At 60.6% G+C, this 18,971-nt stretch overlaps 14 protein-coding genes across 14 annotated transcripts; all 14 read left to right on the top strand.

The window, feature by feature from the left end:
* Positions 1–320: 320 nt before the first annotated feature.
* ABB37_02588 (ATG8/AUT7/APG8/PAZ2 putative (ATG8B.9)) lies at positions 321–638 on the top strand (the record flags this gene model as incomplete). The annotated part of the gene is made up of 1 exon (XM_015799648.1): positions 321–638. One exon carries the CDS (start codon positions 321–323, stop codon positions 636–638), a length of 318 nt encoding a protein of 105 aa, XP_015661250.1.
* Positions 639–1,524: 886 nt separating this feature from the next.
* Positions 1,525–1,842, top strand: ABB37_02589 (ATG8/AUT7/APG8/PAZ2 putative (ATG8B.9); the record flags this gene model as incomplete). Its single annotated transcript, XM_015799649.1, has 1 exon — positions 1,525–1,842. One exon carries the CDS (start codon positions 1,525–1,527, stop codon positions 1,840–1,842), a length of 318 nt encoding a protein of 105 aa, XP_015661251.1.
* An 886-nt stretch (positions 1,843–2,728) lies between these two features.
* Positions 2,729–3,046, top strand: ABB37_02590 (ATG8/AUT7/APG8/PAZ2 putative (ATG8B.9); the record flags this gene model as incomplete). Its single annotated transcript, XM_015799650.1, has 1 exon — positions 2,729–3,046. The coding sequence occupies one exon, from the start codon at positions 2,729–2,731 to the stop codon at positions 3,044–3,046; it is 318 nt and encodes a 105-aa protein (XP_015661252.1).
* Positions 3,047–3,932: 886 nt separating this feature from the next.
* ABB37_02591 (ATG8/AUT7/APG8/PAZ2 putative (ATG8B.9)) lies at positions 3,933–4,250 on the top strand (the record flags this gene model as incomplete). Its single annotated transcript, XM_015799651.1, has 1 exon — positions 3,933–4,250. One exon carries the CDS (start codon positions 3,933–3,935, stop codon positions 4,248–4,250), a length of 318 nt encoding a protein of 105 aa, XP_015661253.1.
* Positions 4,251–5,136: 886 nt separating this feature from the next.
* On the top strand, positions 5,137–5,454 carry ABB37_02592 (ATG8/AUT7/APG8/PAZ2 putative (ATG8B.9); the record flags this gene model as incomplete). Its single annotated transcript, XM_015799652.1, has 1 exon — positions 5,137–5,454. The coding sequence occupies one exon, from the start codon at positions 5,137–5,139 to the stop codon at positions 5,452–5,454; it is 318 nt and encodes a 105-aa protein (XP_015661254.1).
* Positions 5,455–6,521: 1,067 nt separating this feature from the next.
* Positions 6,522–6,839, top strand: ABB37_02593 (ATG8/AUT7/APG8/PAZ2 putative (ATG8B.9); the record flags this gene model as incomplete). The annotated part of the gene is made up of 1 exon (XM_015799653.1): positions 6,522–6,839. The coding sequence occupies one exon, from the start codon at positions 6,522–6,524 to the stop codon at positions 6,837–6,839; it is 318 nt and encodes a 105-aa protein (XP_015661255.1).
* Positions 6,840–7,906: 1,067 nt separating this feature from the next.
* Positions 7,907–8,224, top strand: ABB37_02594 (ATG8/AUT7/APG8/PAZ2 putative (ATG8B.9); the record flags this gene model as incomplete). The annotated part of the gene is made up of 1 exon (XM_015799654.1): positions 7,907–8,224. One exon carries the CDS (start codon positions 7,907–7,909, stop codon positions 8,222–8,224), a length of 318 nt encoding a protein of 105 aa, XP_015661256.1.
* Positions 8,225–9,291: 1,067 nt separating this feature from the next.
* Positions 9,292–9,609, top strand: ABB37_02595 (ATG8/AUT7/APG8/PAZ2 putative (ATG8B.9); the record flags this gene model as incomplete). The annotated part of the gene is made up of 1 exon (XM_015799655.1): positions 9,292–9,609. The coding sequence occupies one exon, from the start codon at positions 9,292–9,294 to the stop codon at positions 9,607–9,609; it is 318 nt and encodes a 105-aa protein (XP_015661257.1).
* A 1,067-nt stretch (positions 9,610–10,676) lies between these two features.
* Positions 10,677–10,994, top strand: ABB37_02596 (ATG8/AUT7/APG8/PAZ2 putative (ATG8B.9); the record flags this gene model as incomplete). Its single annotated transcript, XM_015799656.1, has 1 exon — positions 10,677–10,994. The coding sequence occupies one exon, from the start codon at positions 10,677–10,679 to the stop codon at positions 10,992–10,994; it is 318 nt and encodes a 105-aa protein (XP_015661258.1).
* Positions 10,995–12,061: 1,067 nt separating this feature from the next.
* ABB37_02597 (ATG8/AUT7/APG8/PAZ2 putative (ATG8B.9)) lies at positions 12,062–12,379 on the top strand (the record flags this gene model as incomplete). The annotated part of the gene is made up of 1 exon (XM_015799657.1): positions 12,062–12,379. The coding sequence occupies one exon, from the start codon at positions 12,062–12,064 to the stop codon at positions 12,377–12,379; it is 318 nt and encodes a 105-aa protein (XP_015661259.1).
* Positions 12,380–13,446: 1,067 nt separating this feature from the next.
* ABB37_02598 (ATG8/AUT7/APG8/PAZ2 putative (ATG8B.9)) lies at positions 13,447–13,764 on the top strand (the record flags this gene model as incomplete). The annotated part of the gene is made up of 1 exon (XM_015799658.1): positions 13,447–13,764. One exon carries the CDS (start codon positions 13,447–13,449, stop codon positions 13,762–13,764), a length of 318 nt encoding a protein of 105 aa, XP_015661260.1.
* Positions 13,765–14,831: 1,067 nt separating this feature from the next.
* ABB37_02599 (ATG8/AUT7/APG8/PAZ2 putative (ATG8B.9)) lies at positions 14,832–15,149 on the top strand (the record flags this gene model as incomplete). Its single annotated transcript, XM_015799659.1, has 1 exon — positions 14,832–15,149. One exon carries the CDS (start codon positions 14,832–14,834, stop codon positions 15,147–15,149), a length of 318 nt encoding a protein of 105 aa, XP_015661261.1.
* Positions 15,150–16,216: 1,067 nt separating this feature from the next.
* Positions 16,217–16,534, top strand: ABB37_02600 (ATG8/AUT7/APG8/PAZ2 putative (ATG8B.9); the record flags this gene model as incomplete). Its single annotated transcript, XM_015799660.1, has 1 exon — positions 16,217–16,534. One exon carries the CDS (start codon positions 16,217–16,219, stop codon positions 16,532–16,534), a length of 318 nt encoding a protein of 105 aa, XP_015661262.1.
* Positions 16,535–17,601: 1,067 nt separating this feature from the next.
* On the top strand, positions 17,602–17,919 carry ABB37_02601 (ATG8/AUT7/APG8/PAZ2 putative (ATG8B.9); the record flags this gene model as incomplete). The annotated part of the gene is made up of 1 exon (XM_015799661.1): positions 17,602–17,919. One exon carries the CDS (start codon positions 17,602–17,604, stop codon positions 17,917–17,919), a length of 318 nt encoding a protein of 105 aa, XP_015661263.1.
* Between the last annotated feature and the right edge of the window lie 1,052 nt (positions 17,920–18,971).

Genomic DNA, 18,971 nt, shown 5'->3' on the forward strand with positions numbered 1-18,971 from the left:
GCAAGCGCGTTGCTCTTGTCAGCCGTCACAACAGCCAGGCCCGCATGCGCGGAAAGCGGCGGGACAGCTGCCGTCCGCAGCGCCATCGCCGGACACTCCCGTCGGTGCTCTATGAGCACCCTTCTGGTGCCGTCGCACTCGCTCCGTGCCCCTCCTTTTCTGTATCACCACTGCTCTCACTGCTCCTCTGCTAACCTTCTCGCCCTCGGCTCTCACAGTCCTTAACAAACAGTGCCACACACACAACACACACACACGTCAAGCCCCCGCTTCGCTGCCCTAGCATCTCCACCCACACAGCTCGCACTACTCGCTCAGCCATGGCCGCCATCCACACCGTCTCCGCCAACCAGCTCCCCGTTGCCATCGAGTGCAACGACGGCCGCCTGCTCTTCGTCAACGTGGCGCGCGACGCCACCGTGGCCGGCCTGGAGGACACCGTGCGCGCCGCCCTCAACGGCAAGAAGCTCTCGCTCATCATCGACGGCTGCACGCCCGCCGCCGGCACCACCCTGCGCGACATCCACGAGAGCTGCAAGCGCGCCGACGGCTTCCTGTACGTGGCGGTGCGCGCGGAGAGGGCCATGGGCGGGATGGTGACGCCGTGCTTCGCGTGGGACGGCCCGTACGACCTGTAGAAGTGAGCGCGTCGCGCTGCGGTGGCTGGTGGATGCGGGCAGCCCTCCTCGTCGCCGCCGCGTCAGTCGGCTCTCTCCCTCTCCCTCCGTCTCTCGGTTGGCACCGCAGCTGCTACCCGTCTAACTCCACTCGTTTTCTTGTTTCTTTCCGTTTTCTATCACTGCGTTCTGGAGTACGCCCTGTGCACAGTCCCTCCGCCTCTTTTTCCTCTCTCTCTCTCTCTCTTCGGCGACACGCTCGCAACGCACTCGCGGAGGAATACGAGCGCCAGCGCTCATCCTCTCTCTTCCCCTTTTTCCTCCCCGTGCGCATGTGTTTCTCGCCCTCGCTTCATATGTGGATATGTATTATTTTTTGCTGTTGTAAACGGGCTGGCTTCTTTCACAGCACCACCTCTGGGAAGCACGCGTCTTGCGGTGCCGCCCCTCGGAGTCGCCACTGTGTGCACAAACGATCAGCGAAAGAGGAAGACACTTTACGCCCTGGACGGCGCTTTGGTGTTGTAGCGGCAGACTGCGTCGTGTGCTGCTGCTGCCACCACCGCGCCGCAGCTGCCTGTGCGCATGCAAGCGCGTTGCTCTTGTCAGCCGTCACAACAGCCAGGCCCGCATGCGCGGAAAGCGGCGGGACAGCTGCCGTCCGCAGCGCCATCGCCGGACACTCCCGTCGGTGCTCTATGAGCACCCTTCTGGTGCCGTCGCACTCGCTCCGTGCCCCTCCTTTTCTGTATCACCACTGCTCTCACTGCTCCTCTGCTAACCTTCTCGCCCTCGGCTCTCACAGTCCTTAACAAACAGTGCCACACACACAACACACACACACGTCAAGCCCCCGCTTCGCTGCCCTAGCATCTCCACCCACACAGCTCGCACTACTCGCTCAGCCATGGCCGCCATCCACACCGTCTCCGCCAACCAGCTCCCCGTTGCCATCGAGTGCAACGACGGCCGCCTGCTCTTCGTCAACGTGGCGCGCGACGCCACCGTGGCCGGCCTGGAGGACACCGTGCGCGCCGCCCTCAACGGCAAGAAGCTCTCGCTCATCATCGACGGCTGCACGCCCGCCGCCGGCACCACCCTGCGCGACATCCACGAGAGCTGCAAGCGCGCCGACGGCTTCCTGTACGTGGCGGTGCGCGCGGAGAGGGCCATGGGCGGGATGGTGACGCCGTGCTTCGCGTGGGACGGCCCGTACGACCTGTAGAAGTGAGCGCGTCGCGCTGCGGTGGCTGGTGGATGCGGGCAGCCCTCCTCGTCGCCGCCGCGTCAGTCGGCTCTCTCCCTCTCCCTCCGTCTCTCGGTTGGCACCGCAGCTGCTACCCGTCTAACTCCACTCGTTTTCTTGTTTCTTTCCGTTTTCTATCACTGCGTTCTGGAGTACGCCCTGTGCACAGTCCCTCCGCCTCTTTTTCCTCTCTCTCTCTCTCTCTTCGGCGACACGCTCGCAACGCACTCGCGGAGGAATACGAGCGCCAGCGCTCATCCTCTCTCTTCCCCTTTTTCCTCCCCGTGCGCATGTGTTTCTCGCCCTCGCTTCATATGTGGATATGTATTATTTTTTGCTGTTGTAAACGGGCTGGCTTCTTTCACAGCACCACCTCTGGGAAGCACGCGTCTTGCGGTGCCGCCCCTCGGAGTCGCCACTGTGTGCACAAACGATCAGCGAAAGAGGAAGACACTTTACGCCCTGGACGGCGCTTTGGTGTTGTAGCGGCAGACTGCGTCGTGTGCTGCTGCTGCCACCACCGCGCCGCAGCTGCCTGTGCGCATGCAAGCGCGTTGCTCTTGTCAGCCGTCACAACAGCCAGGCCCGCATGCGCGGAAAGCGGCGGGACAGCTGCCGTCCGCAGCGCCATCGCCGGACACTCCCGTCGGTGCTCTATGAGCACCCTTCTGGTGCCGTCGCACTCGCTCCGTGCCCCTCCTTTTCTGTATCACCACTGCTCTCACTGCTCCTCTGCTAACCTTCTCGCCCTCGGCTCTCACAGTCCTTAACAAACAGTGCCACACACACAACACACACACACGTCAAGCCCCCGCTTCGCTGCCCTAGCATCTCCACCCACACAGCTCGCACTACTCGCTCAGCCATGGCCGCCATCCACACCGTCTCCGCCAACCAGCTCCCCGTTGCCATCGAGTGCAACGACGGCCGCCTGCTCTTCGTCAACGTGGCGCGCGACGCCACCGTGGCCGGCCTGGAGGACACCGTGCGCGCCGCCCTCAACGGCAAGAAGCTCTCGCTCATCATCGACGGCTGCACGCCCGCCGCCGGCACCACCCTGCGCGACATCCACGAGAGCTGCAAGCGCGCCGACGGCTTCCTGTACGTGGCGGTGCGCGCGGAGAGGGCCATGGGCGGGATGGTGACGCCGTGCTTCGCGTGGGACGGCCCGTACGACCTGTAGAAGTGAGCGCGTCGCGCTGCGGTGGCTGGTGGATGCGGGCAGCCCTCCTCGTCGCCGCCGCGTCAGTCGGCTCTCTCCCTCTCCCTCCGTCTCTCGGTTGGCACCGCAGCTGCTACCCGTCTAACTCCACTCGTTTTCTTGTTTCTTTCCGTTTTCTATCACTGCGTTCTGGAGTACGCCCTGTGCACAGTCCCTCCGCCTCTTTTTCCTCTCTCTCTCTCTCTCTTCGGCGACACGCTCGCAACGCACTCGCGGAGGAATACGAGCGCCAGCGCTCATCCTCTCTCTTCCCCTTTTTCCTCCCCGTGCGCATGTGTTTCTCGCCCTCGCTTCATATGTGGATATGTATTATTTTTTGCTGTTGTAAACGGGCTGGCTTCTTTCACAGCACCACCTCTGGGAAGCACGCGTCTTGCGGTGCCGCCCCTCGGAGTCGCCACTGTGTGCACAAACGATCAGCGAAAGAGGAAGACACTTTACGCCCTGGACGGCGCTTTGGTGTTGTAGCGGCAGACTGCGTCGTGTGCTGCTGCTGCCACCACCGCGCCGCAGCTGCCTGTGCGCATGCAAGCGCGTTGCTCTTGTCAGCCGTCACAACAGCCAGGCCCGCATGCGCGGAAAGCGGCGGGACAGCTGCCGTCCGCAGCGCCATCGCCGGACACTCCCGTCGGTGCTCTATGAGCACCCTTCTGGTGCCGTCGCACTCGCTCCGTGCCCCTCCTTTTCTGTATCACCACTGCTCTCACTGCTCCTCTGCTAACCTTCTCGCCCTCGGCTCTCACAGTCCTTAACAAACAGTGCCACACACACAACACACACACACGTCAAGCCCCCGCTTCGCTGCCCTAGCATCTCCACCCACACAGCTCGCACTACTCGCTCAGCCATGGCCGCCATCCACACCGTCTCCGCCAACCAGCTCCCCGTTGCCATCGAGTGCAACGACGGCCGCCTGCTCTTCGTCAACGTGGCGCGCGACGCCACCGTGGCCGGCCTGGAGGACACCGTGCGCGCCGCCCTCAACGGCAAGAAGCTCTCGCTCATCATCGACGGCTGCACGCCCGCCGCCGGCACCACCCTGCGCGACATCCACGAGAGCTGCAAGCGCGCCGACGGCTTCCTGTACGTGGCGGTGCGCGCGGAGAGGGCCATGGGCGGGATGGTGACGCCGTGCTTCGCGTGGGACGGCCCGTACGACCTGTAGAAGTGAGCGCGTCGCGCTGCGGTGGCTGGTGGATGCGGGCAGCCCTCCTCGTCGCCGCCGCGTCAGTCGGCTCTCTCCCTCTCCCTCCGTCTCTCGGTTGGCACCGCAGCTGCTACCCGTCTAACTCCACTCGTTTTCTTGTTTCTTTCCGTTTTCTATCACTGCGTTCTGGAGTACGCCCTGTGCACAGTCCCTCCGCCTCTTTTTCCTCTCTCTCTCTCTCTCTTCGGCGACACGCTCGCAACGCACTCGCGGAGGAATACGAGCGCCAGCGCTCATCCTCTCTCTTCCCCTTTTTCCTCCCCGTGCGCATGTGTTTCTCGCCCTCGCTTCATATGTGGATATGTATTATTTTTTGCTGTTGTAAACGGGCTGGCTTCTTTCACAGCACCACCTCTGGGAAGCACGCGTCTTGCGGTGCCGCCCCTCGGAGTCGCCACTGTGTGCACAAACGATCAGCGAAAGAGGAAGACACTTTACGCCCTGGACGGCGCTTTGGTGTTGTAGCGGCAGACTGCGTCGTGTGCTGCTGCTGCCACCACCGCGCCGCAGCTGCCTGTGCGCATGCAAGCGCGTTGCTCTTGTCAGCCGTCACAACAGCCAGGCCCGCATGCGCGGAAAGCGGCGGGACAGCTGCCGTCCGCAGCGCCATCGCCGGACACTCCCGTCGGTGCTCTATGAGCACCCTTCTGGTGCCGTCGCACTCGCTCCGTGCCCCTCCTTTTCTGTATCACCACTGCTCTCACTGCTCCTCTGCTAACCTTCTCGCCCTCGGCTCTCACAGTCCTTAACAAACAGTGCCACACACACAACACACACACACGTCAAGCCCCCGCTTCGCTGCCCTAGCATCTCCACCCACACAGCTCGCACTACTCGCTCAGCCATGGCCGCCATCCACACCGTCTCCGCCAACCAGCTCCCCGTTGCCATCGAGTGCAACGACGGCCGCCTGCTCTTCGTCAACGTGGCGCGCGACGCCACCGTGGCCGGCCTGGAGGACACCGTGCGCGCCGCCCTCAACGGCAAGAAGCTCTCGCTCATCATCGACGGCTGCACGCCCGCCGCCGGCACCACCCTGCGCGACATCCACGAGAGCTGCAAGCGCGCCGACGGCTTCCTGTACGTGGCGGTGCGCGCGGAGAGGGCCATGGGCGGGATGGTGACGCCGTGCTTCGCGTGGGACGGCCCGTACGACCTGTAGACGTGAGCGCGTCGCGCCGCGGCGTGGCAGCTGCAGCGCTTCGTCCGTCTGCGCTGCGGTGGCTGGTGGCAGCACCCGCCGTGCACCGACTGAGTGCGTATGGGGCCGGCGTTGTTGGTTTTACTTCTTCTTCCTCTCCCATTCGCTGGTAGGCAACAGGTTTACACGCTCTGGCTGACAACGTCGCACCGCTGCACAGCACGTGCCTCCGCAATTCTGTGCACTCTCGCGCTGTTTTTTCCTTCAACGCCTCAACTGTTTCTCTCAGTAATGTGCTGCCCATGAGCGTGTGTTTCGTTGGCGTTTGCCCTGCCCTTGCTAATCGCAGGACTACAACATCCACGAGCACGTCTCACCCGAGTGCCATTAACTACTTTCTTTTTGTTTCCTTCCGCGTTGTCTGTGCGGTGAGGCGAACTTTGCACCGTATTTTGTGCTGCTGTTATTTATGTGCATAGACAGATCAGCAGCGTTCAGCACCGGTGTAGTGCTCCCCCTTGTATCTCTCCCTCTCGCCATTCCACGCTCTCATTCGATAATATCCTTTGTGCATTTTTACGTATTTTCACTGTTATCCTCTCCTCGCGTCGTCCTTTCTTTATTTCTCTCTGCTGTCCCTCCCTGTGGACTCAAGAGCCCTGAAAGCACTGCCAGCGCCGTTTGACGAAGCAGCTCCAGCTGGACGGAGTGTGGGAATGGAGCGCCTTCGTGACGAGATGGGATCCAAGCGGCCGTTCGGCGCGTACGGAAGAGCGCTTTCGGCTCTGGATGCAAAAAGTACCCACACTGCCCTATTTCGCTCCCCCTTTGAGGGTAACGGTGAGCATCGTATGCACCTGGGCGGGTCGTCGCGCTTGCACCGCTACTTCGTATCCTCATCACTGCTAGCTCCGATTGCCTTCCATTCCATTTCCTCTCCCTTTCTCCTGCCTTTCCCTCCCTCCGATGCGTCCCCTCAAATTCACTACACGCGACTTCCGCGAAGATAATTACCCTCAGCCACGAGCTCCTCGCCCGCCAGTCAATCCGAACTCCGAACTCCTCACCACTCGCACACTCGCTCAGCCATGGCCGCCATCCACACCGTCTCCGCCAACCAGCTCCCCGTTGCCATCGAGTGCAACGACGGCCGCCTGCTCTTCGTCAACGTGGCGCGCGACGCCACCGTGGCCGGCCTGGAGGACACCGTGCGCGCCGCCCTCAACGGCAAGAAGCTCTCGCTCATCATCGACGGCTGCACGCCCGCCGCCGGCACCACCCTGCGCGACATCCACGAGAGCTGCAAGCGCGCCGACGGCTTCCTGTACGTGGCGGTGCGCGCGGAGAGGGCCATGGGCGGGATGGTGACGCCGTGCTTCGCGTGGGACGGCCCGTACGACCTGTAGACGTGAGCGCGTCGCGCCGCGGCGTGGCAGCTGCAGCGCTTCGTCCGTCTGCGCTGCGGTGGCTGGTGGCAGCACCCGCCGTGCACCGACTGAGTGCGTATGGGGCCGGCGTTGTTGGTTTTACTTCTTCTTCCTCTCCCATTCGCTGGTAGGCAACAGGTTTACACGCTCTGGCTGACAACGTCGCACCGCTGCACAGCACGTGCCTCCGCAATTCTGTGCACTCTCGCGCTGTTTTTTCCTTCAACGCCTCAACTGTTTCTCTCAGTAATGTGCTGCCCATGAGCGTGTGTTTCGTTGGCGTTTGCCCTGCCCTTGCTAATCGCAGGACTACAACATCCACGAGCACGTCTCACCCGAGTGCCATTAACTACTTTCTTTTTGTTTCCTTCCGCGTTGTCTGTGCGGTGAGGCGAACTTTGCACCGTATTTTGTGCTGCTGTTATTTATGTGCATAGACAGATCAGCAGCGTTCAGCACCGGTGTAGTGCTCCCCCTTGTATCTCTCCCTCTCGCCATTCCACGCTCTCATTCGATAATATCCTTTGTGCATTTTTACGTATTTTCACTGTTATCCTCTCCTCGCGTCGTCCTTTCTTTATTTCTCTCTGCTGTCCCTCCCTGTGGACTCAAGAGCCCTGAAAGCACTGCCAGCGCCGTTTGACGAAGCAGCTCCAGCTGGACGGAGTGTGGGAATGGAGCGCCTTCGTGACGAGATGGGATCCAAGCGGCCGTTCGGCGCGTACGGAAGAGCGCTTTCGGCTCTGGATGCAAAAAGTACCCACACTGCCCTATTTCGCTCCCCCTTTGAGGGTAACGGTGAGCATCGTATGCACCTGGGCGGGTCGTCGCGCTTGCACCGCTACTTCGTATCCTCATCACTGCTAGCTCCGATTGCCTTCCATTCCATTTCCTCTCCCTTTCTCCTGCCTTTCCCTCCCTCCGATGCGTCCCCTCAAATTCACTACACGCGACTTCCGCGAAGATAATTACCCTCAGCCACGAGCTCCTCGCCCGCCAGTCAATCCGAACTCCGAACTCCTCACCACTCGCACACTCGCTCAGCCATGGCCGCCATCCACACCGTCTCCGCCAACCAGCTCCCCGTTGCCATCGAGTGCAACGACGGCCGCCTGCTCTTCGTCAACGTGGCGCGCGACGCCACCGTGGCCGGCCTGGAGGACACCGTGCGCGCCGCCCTCAACGGCAAGAAGCTCTCGCTCATCATCGACGGCTGCACGCCCGCCGCCGGCACCACCCTGCGCGACATCCACGAGAGCTGCAAGCGCGCCGACGGCTTCCTGTACGTGGCGGTGCGCGCGGAGAGGGCCATGGGCGGGATGGTGACGCCGTGCTTCGCGTGGGACGGCCCGTACGACCTGTAGACGTGAGCGCGTCGCGCCGCGGCGTGGCAGCTGCAGCGCTTCGTCCGTCTGCGCTGCGGTGGCTGGTGGCAGCACCCGCCGTGCACCGACTGAGTGCGTATGGGGCCGGCGTTGTTGGTTTTACTTCTTCTTCCTCTCCCATTCGCTGGTAGGCAACAGGTTTACACGCTCTGGCTGACAACGTCGCACCGCTGCACAGCACGTGCCTCCGCAATTCTGTGCACTCTCGCGCTGTTTTTTCCTTCAACGCCTCAACTGTTTCTCTCAGTAATGTGCTGCCCATGAGCGTGTGTTTCGTTGGCGTTTGCCCTGCCCTTGCTAATCGCAGGACTACAACATCCACGAGCACGTCTCACCCGAGTGCCATTAACTACTTTCTTTTTGTTTCCTTCCGCGTTGTCTGTGCGGTGAGGCGAACTTTGCACCGTATTTTGTGCTGCTGTTATTTATGTGCATAGACAGATCAGCAGCGTTCAGCACCGGTGTAGTGCTCCCCCTTGTATCTCTCCCTCTCGCCATTCCACGCTCTCATTCGATAATATCCTTTGTGCATTTTTACGTATTTTCACTGTTATCCTCTCCTCGCGTCGTCCTTTCTTTATTTCTCTCTGCTGTCCCTCCCTGTGGACTCAAGAGCCCTGAAAGCACTGCCAGCGCCGTTTGACGAAGCAGCTCCAGCTGGACGGAGTGTGGGAATGGAGCGCCTTCGTGACGAGATGGGATCCAAGCGGCCGTTCGGCGCGTACGGAAGAGCGCTTTCGGCTCTGGATGCAAAAAGTACCCACACTGCCCTATTTCGCTCCCCCTTTGAGGGTAACGGTGAGCATCGTATGCACCTGGGCGGGTCGTCGCGCTTGCACCGCTACTTCGTATCCTCATCACTGCTAGCTCCGATTGCCTTCCATTCCATTTCCTCTCCCTTTCTCCTGCCTTTCCCTCCCTCCGATGCGTCCCCTCAAATTCACTACACGCGACTTCCGCGAAGATAATTACCCTCAGCCACGAGCTCCTCGCCCGCCAGTCAATCCGAACTCCGAACTCCTCACCACTCGCACACTCGCTCAGCCATGGCCGCCATCCACACCGTCTCCGCCAACCAGCTCCCCGTTGCCATCGAGTGCAACGACGGCCGCCTGCTCTTCGTCAACGTGGCGCGCGACGCCACCGTGGCCGGCCTGGAGGACACCGTGCGCGCCGCCCTCAACGGCAAGAAGCTCTCGCTCATCATCGACGGCTGCACGCCCGCCGCCGGCACCACCCTGCGCGACATCCACGAGAGCTGCAAGCGCGCCGACGGCTTCCTGTACGTGGCGGTGCGCGCGGAGAGGGCCATGGGCGGGATGGTGACGCCGTGCTTCGCGTGGGACGGCCCGTACGACCTGTAGACGTGAGCGCGTCGCGCCGCGGCGTGGCAGCTGCAGCGCTTCGTCCGTCTGCGCTGCGGTGGCTGGTGGCAGCACCCGCCGTGCACCGACTGAGTGCGTATGGGGCCGGCGTTGTTGGTTTTACTTCTTCTTCCTCTCCCATTCGCTGGTAGGCAACAGGTTTACACGCTCTGGCTGACAACGTCGCACCGCTGCACAGCACGTGCCTCCGCAATTCTGTGCACTCTCGCGCTGTTTTTTCCTTCAACGCCTCAACTGTTTCTCTCAGTAATGTGCTGCCCATGAGCGTGTGTTTCGTTGGCGTTTGCCCTGCCCTTGCTAATCGCAGGACTACAACATCCACGAGCACGTCTCACCCGAGTGCCATTAACTACTTTCTTTTTGTTTCCTTCCGCGTTGTCTGTGCGGTGAGGCGAACTTTGCACCGTATTTTGTGCTGCTGTTATTTATGTGCATAGACAGATCAGCAGCGTTCAGCACCGGTGTAGTGCTCCCCCTTGTATCTCTCCCTCTCGCCATTCCACGCTCTCATTCGATAATATCCTTTGTGCATTTTTACGTATTTTCACTGTTATCCTCTCCTCGCGTCGTCCTTTCTTTATTTCTCTCTGCTGTCCCTCCCTGTGGACTCAAGAGCCCTGAAAGCACTGCCAGCGCCGTTTGACGAAGCAGCTCCAGCTGGACGGAGTGTGGGAATGGAGCGCCTTCGTGACGAGATGGGATCCAAGCGGCCGTTCGGCGCGTACGGAAGAGCGCTTTCGGCTCTGGATGCAAAAAGTACCCACACTGCCCTATTTCGCTCCCCCTTTGAGGGTAACGGTGAGCATCGTATGCACCTGGGCGGGTCGTCGCGCTTGCACCGCTACTTCGTATCCTCATCACTGCTAGCTCCGATTGCCTTCCATTCCATTTCCTCTCCCTTTCTCCTGCCTTTCCCTCCCTCCGATGCGTCCCCTCAAATTCACTACACGCGACTTCCGCGAAGATAATTACCCTCAGCCACGAGCTCCTCGCCCGCCAGTCAATCCGAACTCCGAACTCCTCACCACTCGCACACTCGCTCAGCCATGGCCGCCATCCACACCGTCTCCGCCAACCAGCTCCCCGTTGCCATCGAGTGCAACGACGGCCGCCTGCTCTTCGTCAACGTGGCGCGCGACGCCACCGTGGCCGGCCTGGAGGACACCGTGCGCGCCGCCCTCAACGGCAAGAAGCTCTCGCTCATCATCGACGGCTGCACGCCCGCCGCCGGCACCACCCTGCGCGACATCCACGAGAGCTGCAAGCGCGCCGACGGCTTCCTGTACGTGGCGGTGCGCGCGGAGAGGGCCATGGGCGGGATGGTGACGCCGTGCTTCGCGTGGGACGGCCCGTACGACCTGTAGACGTGAGCGCGTCGCGCCGCGGCGTGGCAGCTGCAGCGCTTCGTCCGTCTGCGCTGCGGTGGCTGGTGGCAGCACCCGCCGTGCACCGACTGAGTGCGTATGGGGCCGGCGTTGTTGGTTTTACTTCTTCTTCCTCTCCCATTCGCTGGTAGGCAACAGGTTTACACGCTCTGGCTGACAACGTCGCACCGCTGCACAGCACGTGCCTCCGCAATTCTGTGCACTCTCGCGCTGTTTTTTCCTTCAACGCCTCAACTGTTTCTCTCAGTAATGTGCTGCCCATGAGCGTGTGTTTCGTTGGCGTTTGCCCTGCCCTTGCTAATCGCAGGACTACAACATCCACGAGCACGTCTCACCCGAGTGCCATTAACTACTTTCTTTTTGTTTCCTTCCGCGTTGTCTGTGCGGTGAGGCGAACTTTGCACCGTATTTTGTGCTGCTGTTATTTATGTGCATAGACAGATCAGCAGCGTTCAGCACCGGTGTAGTGCTCCCCCTTGTATCTCTCCCTCTCGCCATTCCACGCTCTCATTCGATAATATCCTTTGTGCATTTTTACGTATTTTCACTGTTATCCTCTCCTCGCGTCGTCCTTTCTTTATTTCTCTCTGCTGTCCCTCCCTGTGGACTCAAGAGCCCTGAAAGCACTGCCAGCGCCGTTTGACGAAGCAGCTCCAGCTGGACGGAGTGTGGGAATGGAGCGCCTTCGTGACGAGATGGGATCCAAGCGGCCGTTCGGCGCGTACGGAAGAGCGCTTTCGGCTCTGGATGCAAAAAGTACCCACACTGCCCTATTTCGCTCCCCCTTTGAGGGTAACGGTGAGCATCGTATGCACCTGGGCGGGTCGTCGCGCTTGCACCGCTACTTCGTATCCTCATCACTGCTAGCTCCGATTGCCTTCCATTCCATTTCCTCTCCCTTTCTCCTGCCTTTCCCTCCCTCCGATGCGTCCCCTCAAATTCACTACACGCGACTTCCGCGAAGATAATTACCCTCAGCCACGAGCTCCTCGCCCGCCAGTCAATCCGAACTCCGAACTCCTCACCACTCGCACACTCGCTCAGCCATGGCCGCCATCCACACCGTCTCCGCCAACCAGCTCCCCGTTGCCATCGAGTGCAACGACGGCCGCCTGCTCTTCGTCAACGTGGCGCGCGACGCCACCGTGGCCGGCCTGGAGGACACCGTGCGCGCCGCCCTCAACGGCAAGAAGCTCTCGCTCATCATCGACGGCTGCACGCCCGCCGCCGGCACCACCCTGCGCGACATCCACGAGAGCTGCAAGCGCGCCGACGGCTTCCTGTACGTGGCGGTGCGCGCGGAGAGGGCCATGGGCGGGATGGTGACGCCGTGCTTCGCGTGGGACGGCCCGTACGACCTGTAGACGTGAGCGCGTCGCGCCGCGGCGTGGCAGCTGCAGCGCTTCGTCCGTCTGCGCTGCGGTGGCTGGTGGCAGCACCCGCCGTGCACCGACTGAGTGCGTATGGGGCCGGCGTTGTTGGTTTTACTTCTTCTTCCTCTCCCATTCGCTGGTAGGCAACAGGTTTACACGCTCTGGCTGACAACGTCGCACCGCTGCACAGCACGTGCCTCCGCAATTCTGTGCACTCTCGCGCTGTTTTTTCCTTCAACGCCTCAACTGTTTCTCTCAGTAATGTGCTGCCCATGAGCGTGTGTTTCGTTGGCGTTTGCCCTGCCCTTGCTAATCGCAGGACTACAACATCCACGAGCACGTCTCACCCGAGTGCCATTAACTACTTTCTTTTTGTTTCCTTCCGCGTTGTCTGTGCGGTGAGGCGAACTTTGCACCGTATTTTGTGCTGCTGTTATTTATGTGCATAGACAGATCAGCAGCGTTCAGCACCGGTGTAGTGCTCCCCCTTGTATCTCTCCCTCTCGCCATTCCACGCTCTCATTCGATAATATCCTTTGTGCATTTTTACGTATTTTCACTGTTATCCTCTCCTCGCGTCGTCCTTTCTTTATTTCTCTCTGCTGTCCCTCCCTGTGGACTCAAGAGCCCTGAAAGCACTGCCAGCGCCGTTTGACGAAGCAGCTCCAGCTGGACGGAGTGTGGGAATGGAGCGCCTTCGTGACGAGATGGGATCCAAGCGGCCGTTCGGCGCGTACGGAAGAGCGCTTTCGGCTCTGGATGCAAAAAGTACCCACACTGCCCTATTTCGCTCCCCCTTTGAGGGTAACGGTGAGCATCGTATGCACCTGGGCGGGTCGTCGCGCTTGCACCGCTACTTCGTATCCTCATCACTGCTAGCTCCGATTGCCTTCCATTCCATTTCCTCTCCCTTTCTCCTGCCTTTCCCTCCCTCCGATGCGTCCCCTCAAATTCACTACACGCGACTTCCGCGAAGATAATTACCCTCAGCCACGAGCTCCTCGCCCGCCAGTCAATCCGAACTCCGAACTCCTCACCACTCGCACACTCGCTCAGCCATGGCCGCCATCCACACCGTCTCCGCCAACCAGCTCCCCGTTGCCATCGAGTGCAACGACGGCCGCCTGCTCTTCGTCAACGTGGCGCGCGACGCCACCGTGGCCGGCCTGGAGGACACCGTGCGCGCCGCCCTCAACGGCAAGAAGCTCTCGCTCATCATCGACGGCTGCACGCCCGCCGCCGGCACCACCCTGCGCGACATCCACGAGAGCTGCAAGCGCGCCGACGGCTTCCTGTACGTGGCGGTGCGCGCGGAGAGGGCCATGGGCGGGATGGTGACGCCGTGCTTCGCGTGGGACGGCCCGTACGACCTGTAGACGTGAGCGCGTCGCGCCGCGGCGTGGCAGCTGCAGCGCTTCGTCCGTCTGCGCTGCGGTGGCTGGTGGCAGCACCCGCCGTGCACCGACTGAGTGCGTATGGGGCCGGCGTTGTTGGTTTTACTTCTTCTTCCTCTCCCATTCGCTGGTAGGCAACAGGTTTACACGCTCTGGCTGACAACGTCGCACCGCTGCACAGCACGTGCCTCCGCAATTCTGTGCACTCTCGCGCTGTTTTTTCCTTCAACGCCTCAACTGTTTCTCTCAGTAATGTGCTGCCCATGAGCGTGTGTTTCGTTGGCGTTTGCCCTGCCCTTGCTAATCGCAGGACTACAACATCCACGAGCACGTCTCACCCGAGTGCCATTAACTACTTTCTTTTTGTTTCCTTCCGCGTTGTCTGTGCGGTGAGGCGAACTTTGCACCGTATTTTGTGCTGCTGTTATTTATGTGCATAGACAGATCAGCAGCGTTCAGCACCGGTGTAGTGCTCCCCCTTGTATCTCTCCCTCTCGCCATTCCACGCTCTCATTCGATAATATCCTTTGTGCATTTTTACGTATTTTCACTGTTATCCTCTCCTCGCGTCGTCCTTTCTTTATTTCTCTCTGCTGTCCCTCCCTGTGGACTCAAGAGCCCTGAAAGCACTGCCAGCGCCGTTTGACGAAGCAGCTCCAGCTGGACGGAGTGTGGGAATGGAGCGCCTTCGTGACGAGATGGGATCCAAGCGGCCGTTCGGCGCGTACGGAAGAGCGCTTTCGGCTCTGGATGCAAAAAGTACCCACACTGCCCTATTTCGCTCCCCCTTTGAGGGTAACGGTGAGCATCGTATGCACCTGGGCGGGTCGTCGCGCTTGCACCGCTACTTCGTATCCTCATCACTGCTAGCTCCGATTGCCTTCCATTCCATTTCCTCTCCCTTTCTCCTGCCTTTCCCTCCCTCCGATGCGTCCCCTCAAATTCACTACACGCGACTTCCGCGAAGATAATTACCCTCAGCCACGAGCTCCTCGCCCGCCAGTCAATCCGAACTCCGAACTCCTCACCACTCGCACACTCGCTCAGCCATGGCCGCCATCCACACCGTCTCCGCCAACCAGCTCCCCGTTGCCATCGAGTGCAACGACGGCCGCCTGCTCTTCGTCAACGTGGCGCGCGACGCCACCGTGGCCGGCCTGGAGGACACCGTGCGCGCCGCCCTCAACGGCAAGAAGCTCTCGCTCATCATCGACGGCTGCACGCCCGCCGCCGGCACCACCCTGCGCGACATCCACGAGAGCTGCAAGCGCGCCGACGGCTTCCTGTACGTGGCGGTGCGCGCGGAGAGGGCCATGGGCGGGATGGTGACGCCGTGCTTCGCGTGGGACGGCCCGTACGACCTGTAGACGTGAGCGCGTCGCGCCGCGGCGTGGCAGCTGCAGCGCTTCGTCCGTCTGCGCTGCGGTGGCTGGTGGCAGCACCCGCCGTGCACCGACTGAGTGCGTATGGGGCCGGCGTTGTTGGTTTTACTTCTTCTTCCTCTCCCATTCGCTGGTAGGCAACAGGTTTACACGCTCTGGCTGACAACGTCGCACCGCTGCACAGCACGTGCCTCCGCAATTCTGTGCACTCTCGCGCTGTTTTTTCCTTCAACGCCTCAACTGTTTCTCTCAGTAATGTGCTGCCCATGAGCGTGTGTTTCGTTGGCGTTTGCCCTGCCCTTGCTAATCGCAGGACTACAACATCCACGAGCACGTCTCACCCGAGTGCCATTAACTACTTTCTTTTTGTTTCCTTCCGCGTTGTCTGTGCGGTGAGGCGAACTTTGCACCGTATTTTGTGCTGCTGTTATTTATGTGCATAGACAGATCAGCAGCGTTCAGCACCGGTGTAGTGCTCCCCCTTGTATCTCTCCCTCTCGCCATTCCACGCTCTCATTCGATAATATCCTTTGTGCATTTTTACGTATTTTCACTGTTATCCTCTCCTCGCGTCGTCCTTTCTTTATTTCTCTCTGCTGTCCCTCCCTGTGGACTCAAGAGCCCTGAAAGCACTGCCAGCGCCGTTTGACGAAGCAGCTCCAGCTGGACGGAGTGTGGGAATGGAGCGCCTTCGTGACGAGATGGGATCCAAGCGGCCGTTCGGCGCGTACGGAAGAGCGCTTTCGGCTCTGGATGCAAAAAGTACCCACACTGCCCTATTTCGCTCCCCCTTTGAGGGTAACGGTGAGCATCGTATGCACCTGGGCGGGTCGTCGCGCTTGCACCGCTACTTCGTATCCTCATCACTGCTAGCTCCGATTGCCTTCCATTCCATTTCCTCTCCCTTTCTCCTGCCTTTCCCTCCCTCCGATGCGTCCCCTCAAATTCACTACACGCGACTTCCGCGAAGATAATTACCCTCAGCCACGAGCTCCTCGCCCGCCAGTCAATCCGAACTCCGAACTCCTCACCACTCGCACACTCGCTCAGCCATGGCCGCCATCCACACCGTCTCCGCCAACCAGCTCCCCGTTGCCATCGAGTGCAACGACGGCCGCCTGCTCTTCGTCAACGTGGCGCGCGACGCCACCGTGGCCGGCCTGGAGGACACCGTGCGCGCCGCCCTCAACGGCAAGAAGCTCTCGCTCATCATCGACGGCTGCACGCCCGCCGCCGGCACCACCCTGCGCGACATCCACGAGAGCTGCAAGCGCGCCGACGGCTTCCTGTACGTGGCGGTGCGCGCGGAGAGGGCCATGGGCGGGATGGTGACGCCGTGCTTCGCGTGGGACGGCCCGTACGACCTGTAGACGTGAGCGCGTCGCGCCGCGGCGTGGCAGCTGCAGCGCTTCGTCCGTCTGCGCTGCGGTGGCTGGTGGCAGCACCCGCCGTGCACCGACTGAGTGCGTATGGGGCCGGCGTTGTTGGTTTTACTTCTTCTTCCTCTCCCATTCGCTGGTAGGCAACAGGTTTACACGCTCTGGCTGACAACGTCGCACCGCTGCACAGCACGTGCCTCCGCAATTCTGTGCACTCTCGCGCTGTTTTTTCCTTCAACGCCTCAACTGTTTCTCTCAGTAATGTGCTGCCCATGAGCGTGTGTTTCGTTGGCGTTTGCCCTGCCCTTGCTAATCGCAGGACTACAACATCCACGAGCACGTCTCACCCGAGTGCCATTAACTACTTTCTTTTTGTTTCCTTCCGCGTTGTCTGTGCGGTGAGGCGAACTTTGCACCGTATTTTGTGCTGCTGTTATTTATGTGCATAGACAGATCAGCAGCGTTCAGCACCGGTGTAGTGCTCCCCCTTGTATCTCTCCCTCTCGCCATTCCACGCTCTCATTCGATAATATCCTTTGTGCATTTTTACGTATTTTCACTGTTATCCTCTCCTCGCGTCGTCCTTTCTTTATTTCTCTCTGCTGTCCCTCCCTGTGGACTCAAGAGCCCTGAAAGCACTGCCAGCGCCGTTTGACGAAGCAGCTCCAGCTGGACGGAGTGTGGGAATGGAGCGCCTTCGTGACGAGATGGGATCCAAGCGGCCGTTCGGCGCGTACGGAAGAGCGCTTTCGGCTCTGGATGCAAAAAGTACCCACACTGCCCTATTTCGCTCCCCCTTTGAGGGTAACGGTGAGCATCGTATGCACCTGGGCGGGTCGTCGCGCTTGCACCGCTACTTCGTATCCTCATCACTGCTAGCTCCGATTGCCTTCCATTCCATTTCCTCTCCCTTTCTCCTGCCTTTCCCTCCCTCCGATGCGTCCCCTCAAATTCACTACACGCGACTTCCGCGAAGATAATTACCCTCAGCCACGAGCTCCTCGCCCGCCAGTCAATCCGAACTCCGAACTCCTCACCACTCGCACACTCGCTCAGCCATGGCCGCCATCCACACCGTCTCCGCCAACCAGCTCCCCGTTGCCATCGAGTGCAACGACGGCCGCCTGCTCTTCGTCAACGTGGCGCGCGACGCCACCGTGGCCGGCCTGGAGGACACCGTGCGCGCCGCCCTCAACGGCAAGAAGCTCTCGCTCATCATCGACGGCTGCACGCCCGCCGCCGGCACCACCCTGCGCGACATCCACGAGAGCTGCAAGCGCGCCGACGGCTTCCTGTACGTGGCGGTGCGCGCGGAGAGGGCCATGGGCGGGATGGTGACGCCGTGCTTCGCGTGGGACGGCCCGTACGACCTGTAGACGTGAGCGCGTCGCGCCGCGGCGTGGCAGCTGCAGCGCTTCGTCCGTCTGCGCTGCGGTGGCTGGTGGCAGCACCCGCCGTGCACCGACTGAGTGCGTATGGGGCCGGCGTTGTTGGTTTTACTTCTTCTTCCTCTCCCATTCGCTGGTAGGCAACAGGTTTACACGCTCTGGCTGACAACGTCGCACCGCTGCACAGCACGTGCCTCCGCAATTCTGTGCACTCTCGCGCTGTTTTTTCCTTCAACGCCTCAACTGTTTCTCTCAGTAATGTGCTGCCCATGAGCGTGTGTTTCGTTGGCGTTTGCCCTGCCCTTGCTAATCGCAGGACTACAACATCCACGAGCACGTCTCACCCGAGTGCCATTAACTACTTTCTTTTTGTTTCCTTCCGCGTTGTCTGTGCGGTGAGGCGAACTTTGCACCGTATTTTGTGCTGCTGTTATTTATGTGCATAGACAGATCAGCAGCGTTCAGCACCGGTGTAGTGCTCCCCCTTGTATCTCTCCCTCTCGCCATTCCACGCTCTCATTCGATAATATCCTTTGTGCATTTTTACGTATTTTCACTGTTATCCTCTCCTCGCGTCGTCCTTTCTTTATTTCTCTCTGCTGTCCCTCCCTGTGGACTCAAGAGCCCTGAAAGCACTGCCAGCGCCGTTTGACGAAGCAGCTCCAGCTGGACGGAGTGTGGGAATGGAGCGCCTTCGTGACGAGATGGGATCCAAGCGGCCGTTCGGCGCGTACGGAAGAGCGCTTTCGGCTCTGGATGCAAAAAGTACCCACACTGCCCTATTTCGCTCCCCCTTTGAGGGTAACGGTGAGCATCGTATGCACCTGGGCGGGTCGTCGCGCTTGCACCGCTACTTCGTATCCTCATCACTGCTAGCTCCGATTGCCTTCCATTCCATTTCCTCTCCCTTTCTCCTGCCTTTCCCTCCCTCCGATGCGTCCCCTCAAATTCACTACACGCGACTTCCGCGAAGATAATTACCCTCAGCCACGAGCTCCTCGCCCGCCAGTCAATCCGAACTCCGAACTCCTCACCACTCG

This window comes from Leptomonas pyrrhocoris, assembly GCF_001293395.1.
Source record: "Leptomonas pyrrhocoris isolate H10 chromosome Unknown, whole genome shotgun sequence".
Classification (NCBI taxonomy): Eukaryota; Euglenozoa; class Kinetoplastea; order Trypanosomatida; family Trypanosomatidae; genus Leptomonas; species Leptomonas pyrrhocoris.